At 38.5% G+C, this 16,042-nt stretch overlaps 1 protein-coding gene across 1 annotated transcript in view; it reads right to left on the bottom strand.

The window, feature by feature from the left end:
* clcn7 (Cl-/H+ antiporter 7) overlaps window positions 1-16,042 on the bottom strand; it is a 71,064-nt gene that overhangs the window by 29,807 nt on the left and 25,215 nt on the right. The window contains exons 9-15 of the mRNA XM_043711567.2: window positions 12,958-13,041; window positions 10,435-10,528; window positions 9,659-9,723; window positions 7,211-7,327; window positions 5,336-5,390; window positions 3,283-3,343; window positions 331-475 (exon numbers count right to left, since the gene is read on the bottom strand). Of these exons, the coding sequence (XP_043567502.2) occupies window positions 331-475; window positions 3,283-3,343; window positions 5,336-5,390; window positions 7,211-7,327; window positions 9,659-9,723; window positions 10,435-10,528; window positions 12,958-13,041 (621 nt within the window). The remainder of the gene's footprint in view (window positions 1-330; window positions 476-3,282; window positions 3,344-5,335; window positions 5,391-7,210; window positions 7,328-9,658; window positions 9,724-10,434; window positions 10,529-12,957; window positions 13,042-16,042) is intronic.

Raw genomic sequence — 16,042 nt, 5'->3', positions numbered from 1 at the left:
TTAAAACTGGATTATAGAGAATATCACAATGCTGCTCCCCTCAATGTTCATTCATTACCAGAAACAGATCACTTAGCAGTCATCAGCAATGTAAATCTAGCCAACATTCTGTCCCTGAACTAAGGGGGGAGCTATGACAAACTGTTGCAGCTGTACTAGTGTTCCAACATTAACTGGAAAATTCAATCGTTACATTTCCATCTCATTTTCTTATTGCATCTATAGTTTCATGCCGACTTTCTCTCCAACCAAAGGAGCTGTGTTGTTAAAGTGTTCTCTGAAATCCAAAATTCAGAATCAAAAGTTTGCAGAATTGAAACAATAACTTACTTGGAGTGGATATTTAATAGGATCTTCTCCAACAGGCTGGCAATCGTATGTGTATATAGCATAAATCATGATAAAGGAAACTGTAGCAGTCACTGCCCCAACTAGCACAGCTTCAATTACTTGCAAGCAGGGACGATGAACATACCTTTTTAGACAAAATAAAAGCAAATTAGCATTTTACTACCTAATTGCGTACTATTGTTAGAAATTAGTATATATTAAACATGTATTTCTATCAGCTTGAAATAGGTAAAGGAATAAGTTAGTGCAGTAAATATGTCAGTCTTCCAGAGCAATGCTTAAGAGCTTGTTTCTCTAGAAACATTTTAGATGGTGTAGGCTGTAGTGAGTCCAAAAAGTAACCATGGTCTGATGATGTCACTACAATTGTATGTTACAACTGGATAGATGTTTTAAAAGAAACAACCATATTTCAAATCTGTGTTAGGACTTTCAATTAATCTTAAGGAAGATGTACACTGGAATGTAAAAGTTTACTCACAACAGACAGAGAATAACTTGAATCACCATGGTTCAATCATTCAATAAAAAATTTGGCTACTGAATCCAAAATGTTCAATAGAGCACTAACAGGACTTATGAACAGCTTTGGGCATAGATTAGAAACAATCAGATATGAAAATAAAACTTCAGATTGTGAAATGAGTAAGGTTTGAGAAGAGAAGATGGAACTGACTGGGGGATCAGAATGAAATGAGATAATGAAATATGTAGGGTATGATAATCAAGGATAAAAAAGGAACACATGAAAACTCAGGAAGATAACATTGTGGATGGGTTTATAGTTTCAAACAAAAATGTTGACACTTTACTGGGCATTTTATAATAAATTAGACCTTTATAGAGCATATTCCTTCACATGGAGTAAGTGAGGACTGCAGATGCTGGAGATCAAAGTCAAGAGTGTGATGCTGGAAAAGCACAGGTCAGGCAGGCAGCATCCAAGGAGCAGGAGAATCGAAGTTTCGGCATTAGCCCTTCAACATTAGCCCCAATGAAGGGCTAATACCCAAAATGTCGACACTCCTGCTCCTCGAATGCTGCCTGACCTGCGGTACGTTTCCAGCACCACACTCTTGACATCTTCCTTCATATGACTTTACAAGCAGAAACTATCACCCCAGTGTTCAGATCAGGTTCCTTAACCAGTCCAACACTTGCTAAGTTGCAACTGTAACTCCAGGATGTTGCCCTCAAACGTCAGCTGGGACATTATTCAAATCCACAGATTGGAGCTGTGGAATCCCTGACCAGAGAGGGGAGATTTTGAGAAGCCACTTGTACATCAAATGGTCACATCTAGTCCATATTGTACTAAGCACATCCGCATACTCTGGTGGAGATTGGGACGTTTGGTCAGAGACAGTACTTTTATGTGAAAGATAGTTTTCGCCCAAGTTCTCCTCCAGGTTTCATCACTGTTACGGAATTTAAGTTGTCTGATTTATAGACAAAGTGGACGTTTTCTGACTCATGCAGCAAATGGGTGAGTGGGTGAGGGGCATCCATGGTGCACTAGAAGTTATTTGTGTTCTGCACACAGTTGGAGGGAGAGGCAACATTTGAGGTGACTGGTAATCACCGAACTGGAGCTGATCTCAGAGTTTCAGAGATTAGCCTCAACACAAGAGAAGTTGCGCTGATGTGATGACTCATGACTTGACCTTTTTAGCAGTTTTTGGAGGTTTGATGCTAAGTGAAGGAATGGTCAAGGTCATGCAGCGATGTTTTTCCACAGACAATAATATTTAGAAAGCGGTGACCCTTTCATGTGGAATGCAAAGTCGATAGACTTGGTCATGTTTGCTTGACTTCTCCACTTATACAAGTATGCAGCACTTTTTTAAGACCGGTCAGAACGTCACCCAATATGGACAATATCATTGGTGCAAATACATTGTGATGGTGACTAGGCTACTCAGTTATATAGATACTAAAAAGAGTACATGCCAGGGCACTGTCCTGTGAAAAAACATTATTGAAAAAAAAAGAACAGCACTAGGCAGAAAGCTTTATGGAACTTCACAGCAGGTAGGCAGTTGAGGATGATTCGAGTCTAATGCTCAAGTAATTTAAAGCTGTGAAGATTGAGCACCAGGACGATAAGCAGTGAAGAAAGAAAAGGAAGAAAGAGTTGTTCTCACAAGCCAACCATTGTCCCGCTGACAACTTCCTTACTTGTCACAGTCATGTGTGTCTTTGCTGCCTATATAAACTAAACACATTATTACAATATTCTTGTTTTTTAATAATATCCTCTAAAACTACATGGGATCCTAACATGCTTTTGTGGCTCTTGAACTAAATCTTAGTCTTCAGTTCAGTGCACTAGAGAAAGATAGTTCAAAATCACGAACAGAATTTATTATTTCAATCAGATTACTGTGAATGCAAAGAGAAAACAAGTATACACTCTCAAAGGTGGCAGGATGCGCGTGGGTCAGAGGCAAAAAGAGGAAAAGAAGATTAAAAGTTCAAAATTTAACATTAAAACCAAACCATAAATGCAAGCTTAAAAATGAAATCAACTTGTTTTTTTTCTTATCATCTATGGTAAACTGAAATGGTTCTCTCTCTAAATGTGAAAAGTAGAGTCATCATAGTCTCATTGGAGCACAAGATCCTGATGATCTCTCAGTAGAGAAAAACAACTGGTGCCGGGTCAACCTGATGTCACCACACCTCAGGAAAGGAAAGAGGTTGAGAAGGAGTCCTTCATGATAACCTCAGCCAGTGTGGAATTGAACTCTCACTGTTGGCATCACTTGCCATCGCAAGCCAGCCAAGTGAACCCCTTTGGTTTCTATATTGTATCAGAAAACAAAATTAATTTACAGAATTTTGCATCTAAAGTATCTTGCCAAAACACCACCCAAGAAAGAAATGTAGATTTAGTGATGTTAAAACATGCAATGTTTTTGCACAATTTACCTGATTCTAAACATTGTAAGACAGTAATTCAACCGATTAAACAAAGCTCCTAATATGCCACCTAAGGGTTACAAAGAGAATACTGTGTGTTAACAGGCTTTTTAAAAAATCTGCCAAATAAAAGTCACTATTGCAACTAAAGTCAGAGACAGGTTAATCACATTCATTATTTGTAGAAAAAGATACCATACACATGACTGGAATGTTCAAATGGAACTTAGGTAACTAGACATCAACAACCATTACTGCATGACATTTCATGTTGCTGCACTGAATATGTATAAATTATCTGCAGTTGTTGTCCAAACAATAATATCCGAAGATGAACAGGTTGCTACCTTACCTGTTAAAGTCCCTATTCCAGAAACGCCCGTAAAGAGGGGCAGGGGACAAATTAGGCAGATAACGGAATCAAAAGGTCCCATCAGGGAAACCATCATAAGGACTCCTTCGCCAAATTGTTTGGAAATTACTTTTTCCTGCATGTTTATAACATACAGCATGATAAACTAACAAGAACGCCAGGAAGCTTATGTAGAACTACATTCAGGTCCTCAAAAGAAGTGAACAAACACATAGGCAGAATTATAAAACCAGTTTAGAGGATCATTCCTAATAAGTTGATATGAAATACCACTGATAGCAACAATATTTGCCACATGCAAAGAACTGAATTTCAATTAGCTAATAAAATCTGTTATCCCAACAGAAATCAAAGTGTTTACATCTGTTTTCATTCTAAACTTGATCGGTCTATCGCTGCACTATACCAAAAGAGCTCTTTAGCTATCTTTCAAAGAATCTCTAACTCTCAAACAGACACCTCACTTGGTCTCAAGTTACTGCAGCTTGGCCTAATAGTATTTTGATAACTCAAAAATATAGAAGCCATCATGTCATGACATCCTATTGCTAGAACAGCACTTAACATACTAGCAAGGTTCCAGGACTAAGATCATTCACCACAAGAGATGGTTATTTGAAAATTATTAAAGATCATTCCCTGTCAGAATCCTCAGTGGGTTTTACCATGCTCTGCATCTGAATAACTTTTAAGCTTGAAAAAGACTTTAGGTGAGAGCAGGTCAACCACATATGCTCTACAACATCTGTTCTATGACTAAATATGACTTTGATGTATCAGTTAGGATTGGAACAACAGAAAACACTTCAACACTGCAGGAGGTGGGGGGATCTAATTAGCAAAATTGTCTACTGCTCAAACTAGATAGCTCCTTTACCTGTTTCTTGGGTACAGTTAAATGATAATTTTCTGTGTGAGGCGGAGTACTATAACAATGCCTGCCTGTCCTAGTCATAGAGAAAACTATATCCAGATATCAGTGAAAGCAAAAGACTGCAGATGCAGAATTCATTGCTCTGAAGGTTATGTTACTAGTTTTGGAAGGCAGATGGAAAGAGGAGTTTTAGATACAAAGAAAATTCTAAACTACAAACAAAAACCTTAAAGCAGCTATTGCATAACACACACTTGGAGAAAACTAACACATAGCTGAAAGCGATAGCATCACAATAGTCTCATTAAAGCTAACATTATCAACCATAGAAAACAAAGAGCAAGCAGTTCAGAAAACCTAAGTAAAATCCTAAAATAAATGTCAACTTTGAAAGCTAAGTCAGTTATCCACAGTCACGCAGGATAAAATTTATGGAGGGTATTTAGCTTGGATTTGACATGACAAATCAAACATGTCACACAGATCTTCACAACAACATTGATGCATGGCTCAAAGCAGAATGATTTTACAGTTTTAACAGTTGGCTTGTCACAATAGTAAACAATAGTATTCAAACGTACAGAAACTTAATTCCTCTGTCGTGAATTAATGCATTTCCAGAAAAATAAAATTGCTAAATCAAACTTTTATGCTTGAAATATCAAAATCATATTTGTCATCTTGTTTTAACATACAACAATAGCAATTCATATCAGATTTGTGTATGGTTACCGATTTGCTGTAAAATTTCATGAAAAGTAGCATATGGTTTGCATTAAACTGCCTACACCATTGCAGTGGTAAATAATACGTACCAATTGCACCTACAATGATAAATATAGGAATTTCATACCAATTATACTGTACAGCCTGTAAAGAAAACAAAAAGTGAAGAAATTGAAAGCAAAAAAGGGAATTAATTATACTTGTATTCACAGATTTGTACTCATTTAATGATTTCTGGGTTAATGGATACAAGACGCAGGACTTTGTCGATAATATCTCGCAATATTAAAGACAGTCAACCAAGAAATTGTGTCAACAGCCAAAGATTATTGAGGGACACCATAATGATTGATAAGGGAGTTAACGTAATTTTTTAAAATTACATAAAATTGACTGTACTAACCACATGATATTGGTAAAACAGAAACAAAATAATACAACTAACAGTGATAGGTTAAAAAATATGCCTGGGGGATGCTTTCAATCGACCTATCCTCTTACAAGTCCATCTCTATTTAAAACTCCACTAAAAGTCTGGTCCCATCCTAATAAAATCCAGTCAGATAATATCTTAGCACATTATCTTTAATGTCACAACTGGGAAAATGATCATCCCACATAAAGAATTATAAAAGTTTCAGTCTTAGCTATATACAAAAGAGAAGAAATTTAGTTCTTTTTTCAACTCAAGCTAGTCCATCTTCTGCATACTTAGCACTTTTAGCGCATTTTAACAAAAAGACCAAGAATAAAACCAAATATTCCAAAATTACTATACTTTTGCTTTCAAACTGTTATTGAACATAATTTGTCTAATTTAGGCATTAAAAATTCAGGTATTTTCTTTTAAATTGCGAGACATAACCGACATTTTTCCATAAAAGTATTTGACCCCACCAACCCACAAAATGAGCTTAAATTATTAAATCTCATACTACATTAACTCTTCTTCCAGACTGGAGGGAAATATTCGATTGTCCCTTATGAAATGAGAAACAGAAGTAATATTGGGTGTGATTAAAACATAACTTCCAAATGACGTGTCATCAAGAAAAAGAAAGAAGTATGGAAATTAAACAAATATATTCAAATTTACACACAGTAAAATACCTGGACATTTCCTCTGCACATTTTTAGTACAATCTGTAAATACCAAAGGTAATTTACATAGGAGCAGGACATTCTAAGCAACAAAGACAATCTCATCAAGGCAGATGGAAACTAATATGGGTAAGTTGGGGGATCATCTTTTACTGTCCTAAGAAAGATAATTCATGTCCTTAAATGGTGAGGACTTAGGAACTATAGAGAGGCAAAGATTTGGCATCAGTAATGGCATGTGGGGTGCGATAAGGGCAGTGCTGGTTACTGCTGGTCATTTTACAAAACTGATTATCCCTGAGAATCCACTCACAGCCTCAGTTATGCCTGAATTTCTTGAAACACACTTTTGCACCATGTTAAAAAGGTGGACAATGACTGCTCAACTAGAATACACTGCATGTAAGTTTCATTGTTGGGAAGAGAGTAAGTGCATGGAGAGAATAGAGCACCCTTCACAATTAATTCTCATGGAAAAAGCAAATCCCCTGAAGTATTAACTTTAATTGCAGAGCTCTTAAAAAAAAAAATTGTACATTTAATTCTAATTGAGAGACTGCAGGACTGTAATCACTATAATTTAACTTGATTTGTCTTTTGAAAACTTCCAACTTGACATGATGCTGTCAAGATACCATTAGAGCAGCTGCAGCACAGGAATGAAGCGATTTGTTTTTTTCATCAGTGAGCAATATTTGTAGTAATCACCATTATTACAGAAATGTAGAAGTAGCTTGATTTCTATGCTTCAACTACACTTTTGATGCCAACAATGGAATTTTGACATTGCATTTCTGATGTAACAAACTGCTAATGGGACAAAGAAACGACAAAATATCATTCATTATTCTACCGTTTCTTACCTCACTTTGGAACCGTCCAAAATTGATCAGACCTGGGTTTGACAGGTCACCGGGTTTGCGATGGTAAATACTCAGAACAAAGTTCAAAGTAAATGTTGAAATCATTGAGGCAAAGAACTGGAACAAAGAAAATTTCCAAGAACAAAATTTCATGAAAAAGTGACAAGAAACTGACTAAAGAGACTTCACAATCATCAAATACCTCCCAATCAAGTTGATTTGTATCTATATTAAATGCTGGATTGTTAGCAGTTTGTCCCATTATCTAAAGAATATAAAATTAGAAATTAGCCATGACAGTTACACTGATCCAATGGTTGAGTATCATATCCTGACTGGAAATGGAGTGGCTGCATCCAGATGTCCAAGACTCAGTCTCCAAACAAATTGACAATTATTCCTCTCAACCTTTTTTGCATACAGATGAACCGGCATTCGATTATCCAAACAAGATCATGACACCCATGCTGTTCAGATAATTGAGGTTCCTCTGTATATTGCTTCAACACTGCTCTCACATCTCAAAGTAGATGGCCAGCAACCAGCCTTCTGAAACCATTGCCAATGTCATATGTTATCAGTGAGAATTTCATTTTAAAACTTCTAAAGTGTAAATATAAAACACCAGCTTGCATTTAAATAATAACTGAAATGTAATAATGCACTAAAACATATTAGAAGTGTAACCAAACAGAATTCAACTCAAGGGCATGCAAGGACACAGCACTAGGCCAGACGACAAGGTTGGTCAAAGTGATAGGCTTTAAATGAGGAAGAAAGCTAAAGATATTTAGGGAGGAAATTTCATAACTTAATGCCTAGCAGCTGAAGGCAAACCTGAAACAATGAAGAGACTTGAACTGGCCAAAGTTTGGCTGCTCTGGGAGCTGGAAGAGGTCACAGAATAGAAAAGGGTGAAGTCAAAGAGGGATTTGAAAATATCAGAATGCTTTTTGTTCTTTCATCACTGGGACTGTTGACTATAATAATCATTTGAAAGAATTAAATATGAAATAACATGCTATATTCACTGCATGTTCCTCCAAACTGTCCTGAAAATTGGGAATGCCCTTCAAAAACATAGGTCCACAGAAGAATCTAAGGCTGTACTTGGACAGATCTAGAAAAAAAAAAGTCCTTTGGGCAAGAACACCAATCTAAAGGGGCAAAACTCAATTTAATTAAATGCTCCCATTTAACTTGGAAGACATGGTAATTTTTATGGACCATTAATTCCTCACCCTGGGGATATGAGATCACATCTCACCATGGCAGCTGGTAGAATTAAATTATCTATAAAAGTTTGGAATTGAAAACTTGTCTAAATAATAATGCCACAACATGTCCTTCAGGGAAGGAAATTTGTCATATTTACCTGATCTGGTCTACAGATGACTCCAAACCCACAGTAATATGGTTGACTCTAAACTGCCCTCTGAACTGGCCTAACAAGCCACTCAGGATGTACTAAAACTATTACAGAAAAGTTATAACGTCCTGATTCACAGAGCCACCAGAAATTACCAAACTAGCTCCCCTAACAATCCTGCAAAGTCCTTCTTAATATCATCTGGGACGTTGTACCAAAATTGGGCAAGTCTACTTTACAGCCATTGTCCAAGACACAATCATCACTATCCTTGGGTTTTTCATGCTAGTAGGAAAGAAAAATATAGGTACCTCAAGAAAAAAAAAGCAGTGCCCCAGCATACTTCAAAATGAAGAAAAGAAAGAGAAAGCAGTGGGAAATGGAGATACATACAGGTAACTGAAAATATGGTCAAAAAGAGTATTAAGGAATATTTTGAAAACAAAAAGCCATCTGGGCAATGTGACCACAGAGATAGTGATAAATCCAAAGTTTAAGAATATAGCAGCTAAATTAATGAAGAGGAAGTGAAAACAAATCTGATGTTGCAGGAACAGAGGATACACAGTTACAAGGCAAGGTGAAGGTGTGGGTGGATGCATTAATGTCATCACGGGGAGCCAATGATAGACCTCCAGGCAGAGACCAAGTAGGATCACATGAGCTGAGGAAAACCTACTACCAACAACATTGTGCCTAAACAGAGTTGGAAACATTACAAGCAGAAGCAGGATAGCTTTGCGTTTGAGACAGATTGTAGCCAAAAAACAGTGAAGGCAAGAGGAGAAGGAGAAGAAGGACGACGACAACGACGACGACAAGATAAGCAAAATAAAACAAACAGGTGGATAGAATCTCTGACATCAATTTTGCCAGAACGATTCTGGTCTGTAGTGTGAGGATAAAGGTCCGATCAGAGTGCTGCAGGGGATTTGAGGCACAATTATGGTTTAGATAGGACAGCAGAATGACAGAGCAAATCATTTGGATAGGAATGAGTACAGTAGTTTTGAAGAATGCAGTGCCCCATAATAGTAGTGACTGTGAGGTAATCTATTTTATGAAGTTCATTCACTTACAATACGCCATGTCAGCATTTGATTCCAGAAGGAAGCCCCCTCCTCCAAGCTGAAGAGAACACCGCCTACGAAGTAAATTTACATAATAAGGAAGCTTCACTTGAAAAATCACAAATCATATCAAAAGGTAAATCAGAAGATTATTCAAACAAATGCATCACCAGATTGGAATGCATATGAAAATGCCTTCACTTCAAATTATCAGGGCAAACTATTTTTTGAATAATATTTTAGATGTCAGAATGATAGGTGGCTCTCCAAAAACAGAAAGAGTAAAGTTTAATTCTATTGTAGTTATCAAACTGTAAATATTACATCCATTAGTACCTTACAAGGACAGTTGTGTTTTGGTGCTTTACTTGTGAGCAACTGTAACTACCCAAGCATATTTTACACTTCATAGCCAAAACGAGAATACTGCCATATCAAAAAGGAAACTGATTTCAAGCCCAAACTCCAGTCACAAAAAGATAGCATGCTGGTCAATTCCCATGACAGCTCCCTCTAGACATATTTCATGGAAATAGTTGACTACTGAGTGTAAATTCAGGTCCAATTTTCCACCTTTTAAAACTAGTATCATTTACTCTTTTGAAGAGCATTTTTAAAGATAGAAGGTTTACATGCATGAAACATTCTTTTTTGACATGGAAAACTTAGTGAGCAAATAATTTTGATGAAAGATGATTATCTAAAATGCAAACTCTGTCTCTCTACATATTTTTCAATCTTTTGATATTCAGCATACAAACAGCAAGTTCCTCAATGTCGCTTACCTACTGGGGCGCCGAATGCAGCAGAGACCCCTGCTGCAGCACCAGCTGACACAAAATCTCTTTTCTCAGTATCTCTGCGAAAATACTCAAATATCTGAAACATAAAGCGGCAAGACAGCATTCATTTTCTGTCACTTACTTTAAAGCTATAAAGTTTGGTTTCTCAAACTGAATATTCAAATGGTGCTCTAGCCTCAACTGCAGCGATAAACTTTCAGACTAAAAGGCTTCTTTAATAACTGGCAAAGAACTTCCTTTCTAGAAGTGTAACAGAATTGTTGGGTCTACATAAATTAAAGACAAATGAATAGGTAAAATTTATACCCATTTTCACAATGTACAGAGCCCAGTAAACATCTCAATTAATTTCTCCCTTTCCTAACCACAATCTAGGAATAAAAATCTAGGACAGAATTTGAATATCACTTAAGAACTCTTTATTGAAGCTCTTCATCTTGAACAAATTCAAGGAGGGAATCAAATTTATATTCTGGGCAACGGTGTTGATTGATAGGCAAGTGGACTCGATGGTATCGGCATTGATATGAGAATGAAGGCTAGTTAGCTCAGTTGGCTGGACACGTGATTTGCGATATACAGGGACGCCAACAGCACAGGTTCAATTCCTACTCCATAAAAGCTCCATGAGCTCACCACAAAAGTTCTGCCTTCTCAACACCACCCCTTACCCGAGACATGGTGGCTCTCAAATTAAACTCACCAACTATTTGCGCTCTGACTGTGAAGCCCAATGGTGACTTTACTTTTTATGCTGTGAGAATGCAGTAGTTAATGATAATTGACACTTCACAGCCAGGCAGGGTGACTAATTGGTCATAACACTGCCCTGAGAAAAAATGAATAGCTGTCATATGTTTTGTTGAGTTGAAACAGGTGCATGTTTCAAGAACAGAGGCCCTTCTATTTGGAAATACATATAGTTTCTAATTCCTGTTATGCCGTACACGGTGAGCTCAGGCAACAATCAAATTGGTTGCTAGGATAATTCATTACATACTCAGTACTATCTAACAAGGTTGTTCAACTGTAGAATCACATCAAAATGTTGTGAATTTTGTCAGCCTGGGCAGGCTGAGTACGATCAGTCCTTTGCTTGTTATGAAAACAGCTAAAGAGATATACTGCTTGATATGATCCATAAGTCTTCAGAACACATTGCCTATGTAGCTAGCATCATACCAGAACTGAAATTCATATATCCCATCCCTTATTGTGTAAAAAAAGTGTTGCAACTGCATCGTAACTGTTCGAAACAGCTAGCTTTGCCTGTTGCTCAAATGTTTGAGATACTTTATTCATCCGAGGTAACCTAAGATAGATAGTGCACTTTTCAAGATCACCTTAGAGCTTTTTCTACTTTGGCAGACAATGGTGTTAAAAATGGAACTCGACTGCTCAAGTTACTGAGTTTGTAAGTCATATAACTATGGAAAGTCTAGATCACTAATAATATGGTTCTGCAGTACAGATATCTATGGATTTCTTGAGCAGTACAATGATGAATACGCTAGCTTTAATGAGTGCAGAGACGGTCAATTATCATTATCTGCTGCATTCTTCATGGCAACATGTCTACCAGAGTCCACTTGCCAATTAATTAGCATTCTCCTCTCGTATAATGTCGATTTTCCCTTTCATCGATATTCATGTGAATTGTCCAGATGAGCGCAAGACAGCGTTTCAACTAAAAGTATTTCATCAGCAAGAATTAAATTTAGTAATTCTCCAGCATATCGATAAGTTTCAATATACAAGGTTCCCAAATAAAAAGATCAATCTCATATTTCATATTAAATTTGCTCCAACACAAGAACAATGAACACAGGTATATTGATATTAACAGTTCAATCAATTGTATAGGCCTAGACTTCCACTCAGATCACAGCACAACCTGGATGGAATGAAAGGAAACAGCATAAAATAATTTTACATCTTAAATGTACATTGGTTACACAATAAACTAAATTATGCTGGAATTTGTGACATCTCTTAAGGTTTGTAAGGTCAATCACCTGACATAATCTCAGTCCACCACCCTGATCACGTCCCCCAGGGCAAAATGGTGAGTACTCATCCATCAGATGTGCACATCACATGTGCTCAGAATTCTCCACATAGCTTCCATCATCCAACCAACAATGATGAGTAACTGCAGTAACCAGCAATCATCTGAAGCCTCATTCAAATCTGTTTCTCATGTTGACAATATAATTATTTTAAATTACTTTATCCAAGTTCAAATTCAGTCAAATAATCCAGCCTTGATACACCAGACCTTTGGCAAATAAACAACAGAAATAACCAAATAACGTATCTGGTCAAGTGAAAAAAAGTATTTGAACAAATTTGAAGTATATACTCAGTTACCCAAAAGTCTCTGACTATTGACCAGAACATGGCCTATTAAAAAAATAACATTGTGTAGTACCAATATGCAGATTTTACATTAAGTTTTGTTGACAGAAAGAGAAAATAAATGAGGAGAATAATGTGAAAACCAACCTTAAAATCTCTCTTCAAGGTTGAGGACCTGCCTTGTGAAATGCCAGCTGCAATTACAGCACCAGAATGAATCATAGGACCTTCCTAGAAGGAAGAGTTAGTAACATGAAAACACAGCGGTGTTAAAATTTGAAAAGTAATTTAATATATTAAATTTAGAATTAATTATGAACCTTAAATTGAATCCATTTCAAGTTATCCATAGAATCTCCAGTATGAAAGTAGGCCATTCGGCCTATCGAGTCCACACCAACCCTCCAAAGAGCATCCCACCCTGATGCACCCCTTACCACTGTAATCTTGCATTCCCCGTGGTTAACCCATCTAGCGTGCACACCCCTGGATGCTATGGGCAATTTAGCATGGCCAAACAACCTAACATACACAACTGTGGACAATGGGAGGAAATCACAGCACCCAGCGGAAACCCACGCTAACACAGAGAACGTGCAAACTCCACACAGGTTGCTCAAGGCTAGAATCAAACGTGGGTCCCTGGAGCTGTGAGGCAGCACTGCTAACCACTGAGCCACCATACCACCCTCAACATATTTTTGTTGTTGATATGTAATTGTAAGTGCTAGTTTTTTTTAAAAAAAACTTTCATGGAATCAGAATGGCTAGATCACCAATATAATTTTCCCCAGTAACTTAGCTTTACTTGGCATTTTAAGGGATCTATGTACCTGCACCCCAAGATCCCTCTGTTCCTCCACACTACCAAGAAGCCTATCCTTAATCCTGTACTCAGCTTTCAAATTCGACCTTCCAAAATGCATCACCTCGCATTTATCCAGGTTGAACTTCATCTGCCACCTCTCAGCCCATCTCTGCATCCTGTCAATGTCCCGCTGCAGCCTACAACAGCCCTCTATACTGTCAACGACACCTCCAACCTTTGTGTCATCTGCAAACTTGCTGACCCATCCTTCAATCCCCTCATCCAAGTCATTAATAAAAATTACAAACAAGAGGCCCAAGGACAGAGCCCTGTGGAACACCACTCACCACAGACTTCCAGGCAGAATACTTTCCTTCTACTACCGCTCACTGTCTTCTGTAGGCCAGCCACTTCTGTATCCAGACAGCTACGTTCCCCTGAATCCCATTCCTCCTGACCTTCTGACCCTCATCAACTTTTCTAGTCACATTCTCAAAGAACTCGATAAGGTTTGTGAGGCATGACCTGCCCCTCACAAAGCCGTATTTGATTGCATTTAATCAAGCCATGCTCTTCCAGATGGTCATAAGTCTTATCCCTCAGAATCCTTTCTAATACCTTGCAGACGACAGACGTGAGACTTACTGTAATTGCCGGGGATTTCCCTATTTCCTTTCTTGAAGAGAGGAATTACATTTGCCTCTCTCCAGTCCTCAGGTACGATTCTAGTGGAGAGCGAGGATGAAAAGATCTTCGCAAGTGACGAAGCAATTGCATTTCTCGTTTCCCAAAGCAGTCGAGGACAAATCTGGTCCGGGCCTGGCGACTTGTCAATCTTAATGTTTGACAAAATTTTCAGCACATCAGCTTCCTCTATCTCTATCCATTTCAGCATGCACACCTGCTCTTCAAAGGTTTCATTCACTACAAAGTTCGTTTCTTTCATAAAGACAGAAGCAAAAAACTCATTTAGGCTTCCCCTTCCTCCTCAGACTTAACACACAAATTCCTTATGCTATCCCTGATCGGGCCTACTCTTTCTTTGACCATTCTCTTATTCCTCTCATAAGTGTAAAATGCCTTTGTGTTCTCCCTAATCCGTTCTGCCAAGCCTTTCTCGTGCCCCCTCCTGGCTCTCCTCAGACCATTTTTAAGCTCTTTCCTTGCCTGCCTGTAATCCTGTAGAGCTGAGCTTGACCCTAGCTTCCTCCACCTTATGTAAGCTACCTTTTTCCTTTTGACGAGAAGCTCCACCGCTCTCATCATCCAAGATTCCTTTATCTTACCCCTTCTTGCCTGTCTCAGAGGGACATATTTATTCATCACCTGCAACAACTGTTCCTTAAACAGTCTCCACATGTCTATAGTGCCTTTACCATGGAACAATTGCTCCCAATCCATGCTTCCTAACTCATGTCTAATCGCATCATAGTTTCCTCTTCCCCAATTAAATATCCTCTCATTTTGCCTAATCCTCTCCTTCTCCATAGCTATGTAGAATGTGAGGCAGTTGTGATCACTATCACCAAAATGCTCTCCCACCACAAGATCTGATACCTGCCCCGGCTCATGGCCTCTCCCCTCGTCGGCCTGTCAACGTACTGAGGTAGGAAACTCTCCTGAACACACCTTACAAAAACAGCTCCATTCAAATCTTCTGCTCGAAGGAGGTTCCAATCAATATTGGGAAAGTTAAAGTTACCCATTACAACAACCCTACTACATCCACACTTTTCCAAAATCTGCCGAGCTATGCTTTCTTCCATCTCCCTGCTGCTATTGGGGGCCTGTAGTAAACCCCTAAAGAGGCGACTGCTCCCTTGCTGTTCCTAATTTCCACCCATACTGACTCGGTAGGCAGATCTTCCTCGACAATGGAAGCTTCTGTAGCTGTGATACTCTCTCTGATTAGTAGTGCTACGTCCCCTCCTCCCTTTCCCCCCCTCCCTATTCTTTTTAAATGCTCTAAACCCTGGAACATCCAGCAACCACTCCTGCCCCTGAGAAACCCATGTCTCTGTTATGGCCACAACATCATAGCACCAGGTACTGATCCATGCTCTAAGTTCGTCACTTTTATTCCGGATACTTCTTGCGTTAAAGCAAACACACTTTAACTGATATCTTGGTTCCTTGCCAGGAAAATCCTTCCCACTAGCTGGTCTACCTCTTGCTACTGCCTCATCTGCATCAACTCTCATCTTCGGTAGGTCAGGAAGCATCCAGGGAACAGGAGAATCGATGTTTCGGGCATAAGCCATTCTTCAGGAATGAAGGGCTTATGCCCGAAACGTCGATTCTCCTGTTCCCTGGATGCTGCCTGACCTGCTGCGCTTTTCCAGCAACACATTTCCAGCTCTGATCTCCAGCATCTGCAGACCTCACTTTCTCATCTCCGGTATACAGCTCAGGTTCCCACCCCCC

Source organism: Chiloscyllium plagiosum, unplaced genomic scaffold, assembly GCF_037043375.1.
Source record: "Chiloscyllium plagiosum isolate Xiang-an unplaced genomic scaffold, Cpla_swu_hap1 HiC_scaffold_20, whole genome shotgun sequence".
Taxonomy (NCBI): domain Eukaryota; kingdom Metazoa; phylum Chordata; class Chondrichthyes; order Orectolobiformes; family Hemiscylliidae; genus Chiloscyllium; species Chiloscyllium plagiosum.
This window is presented reverse-complemented; position numbering and strand designations above follow the sequence as displayed.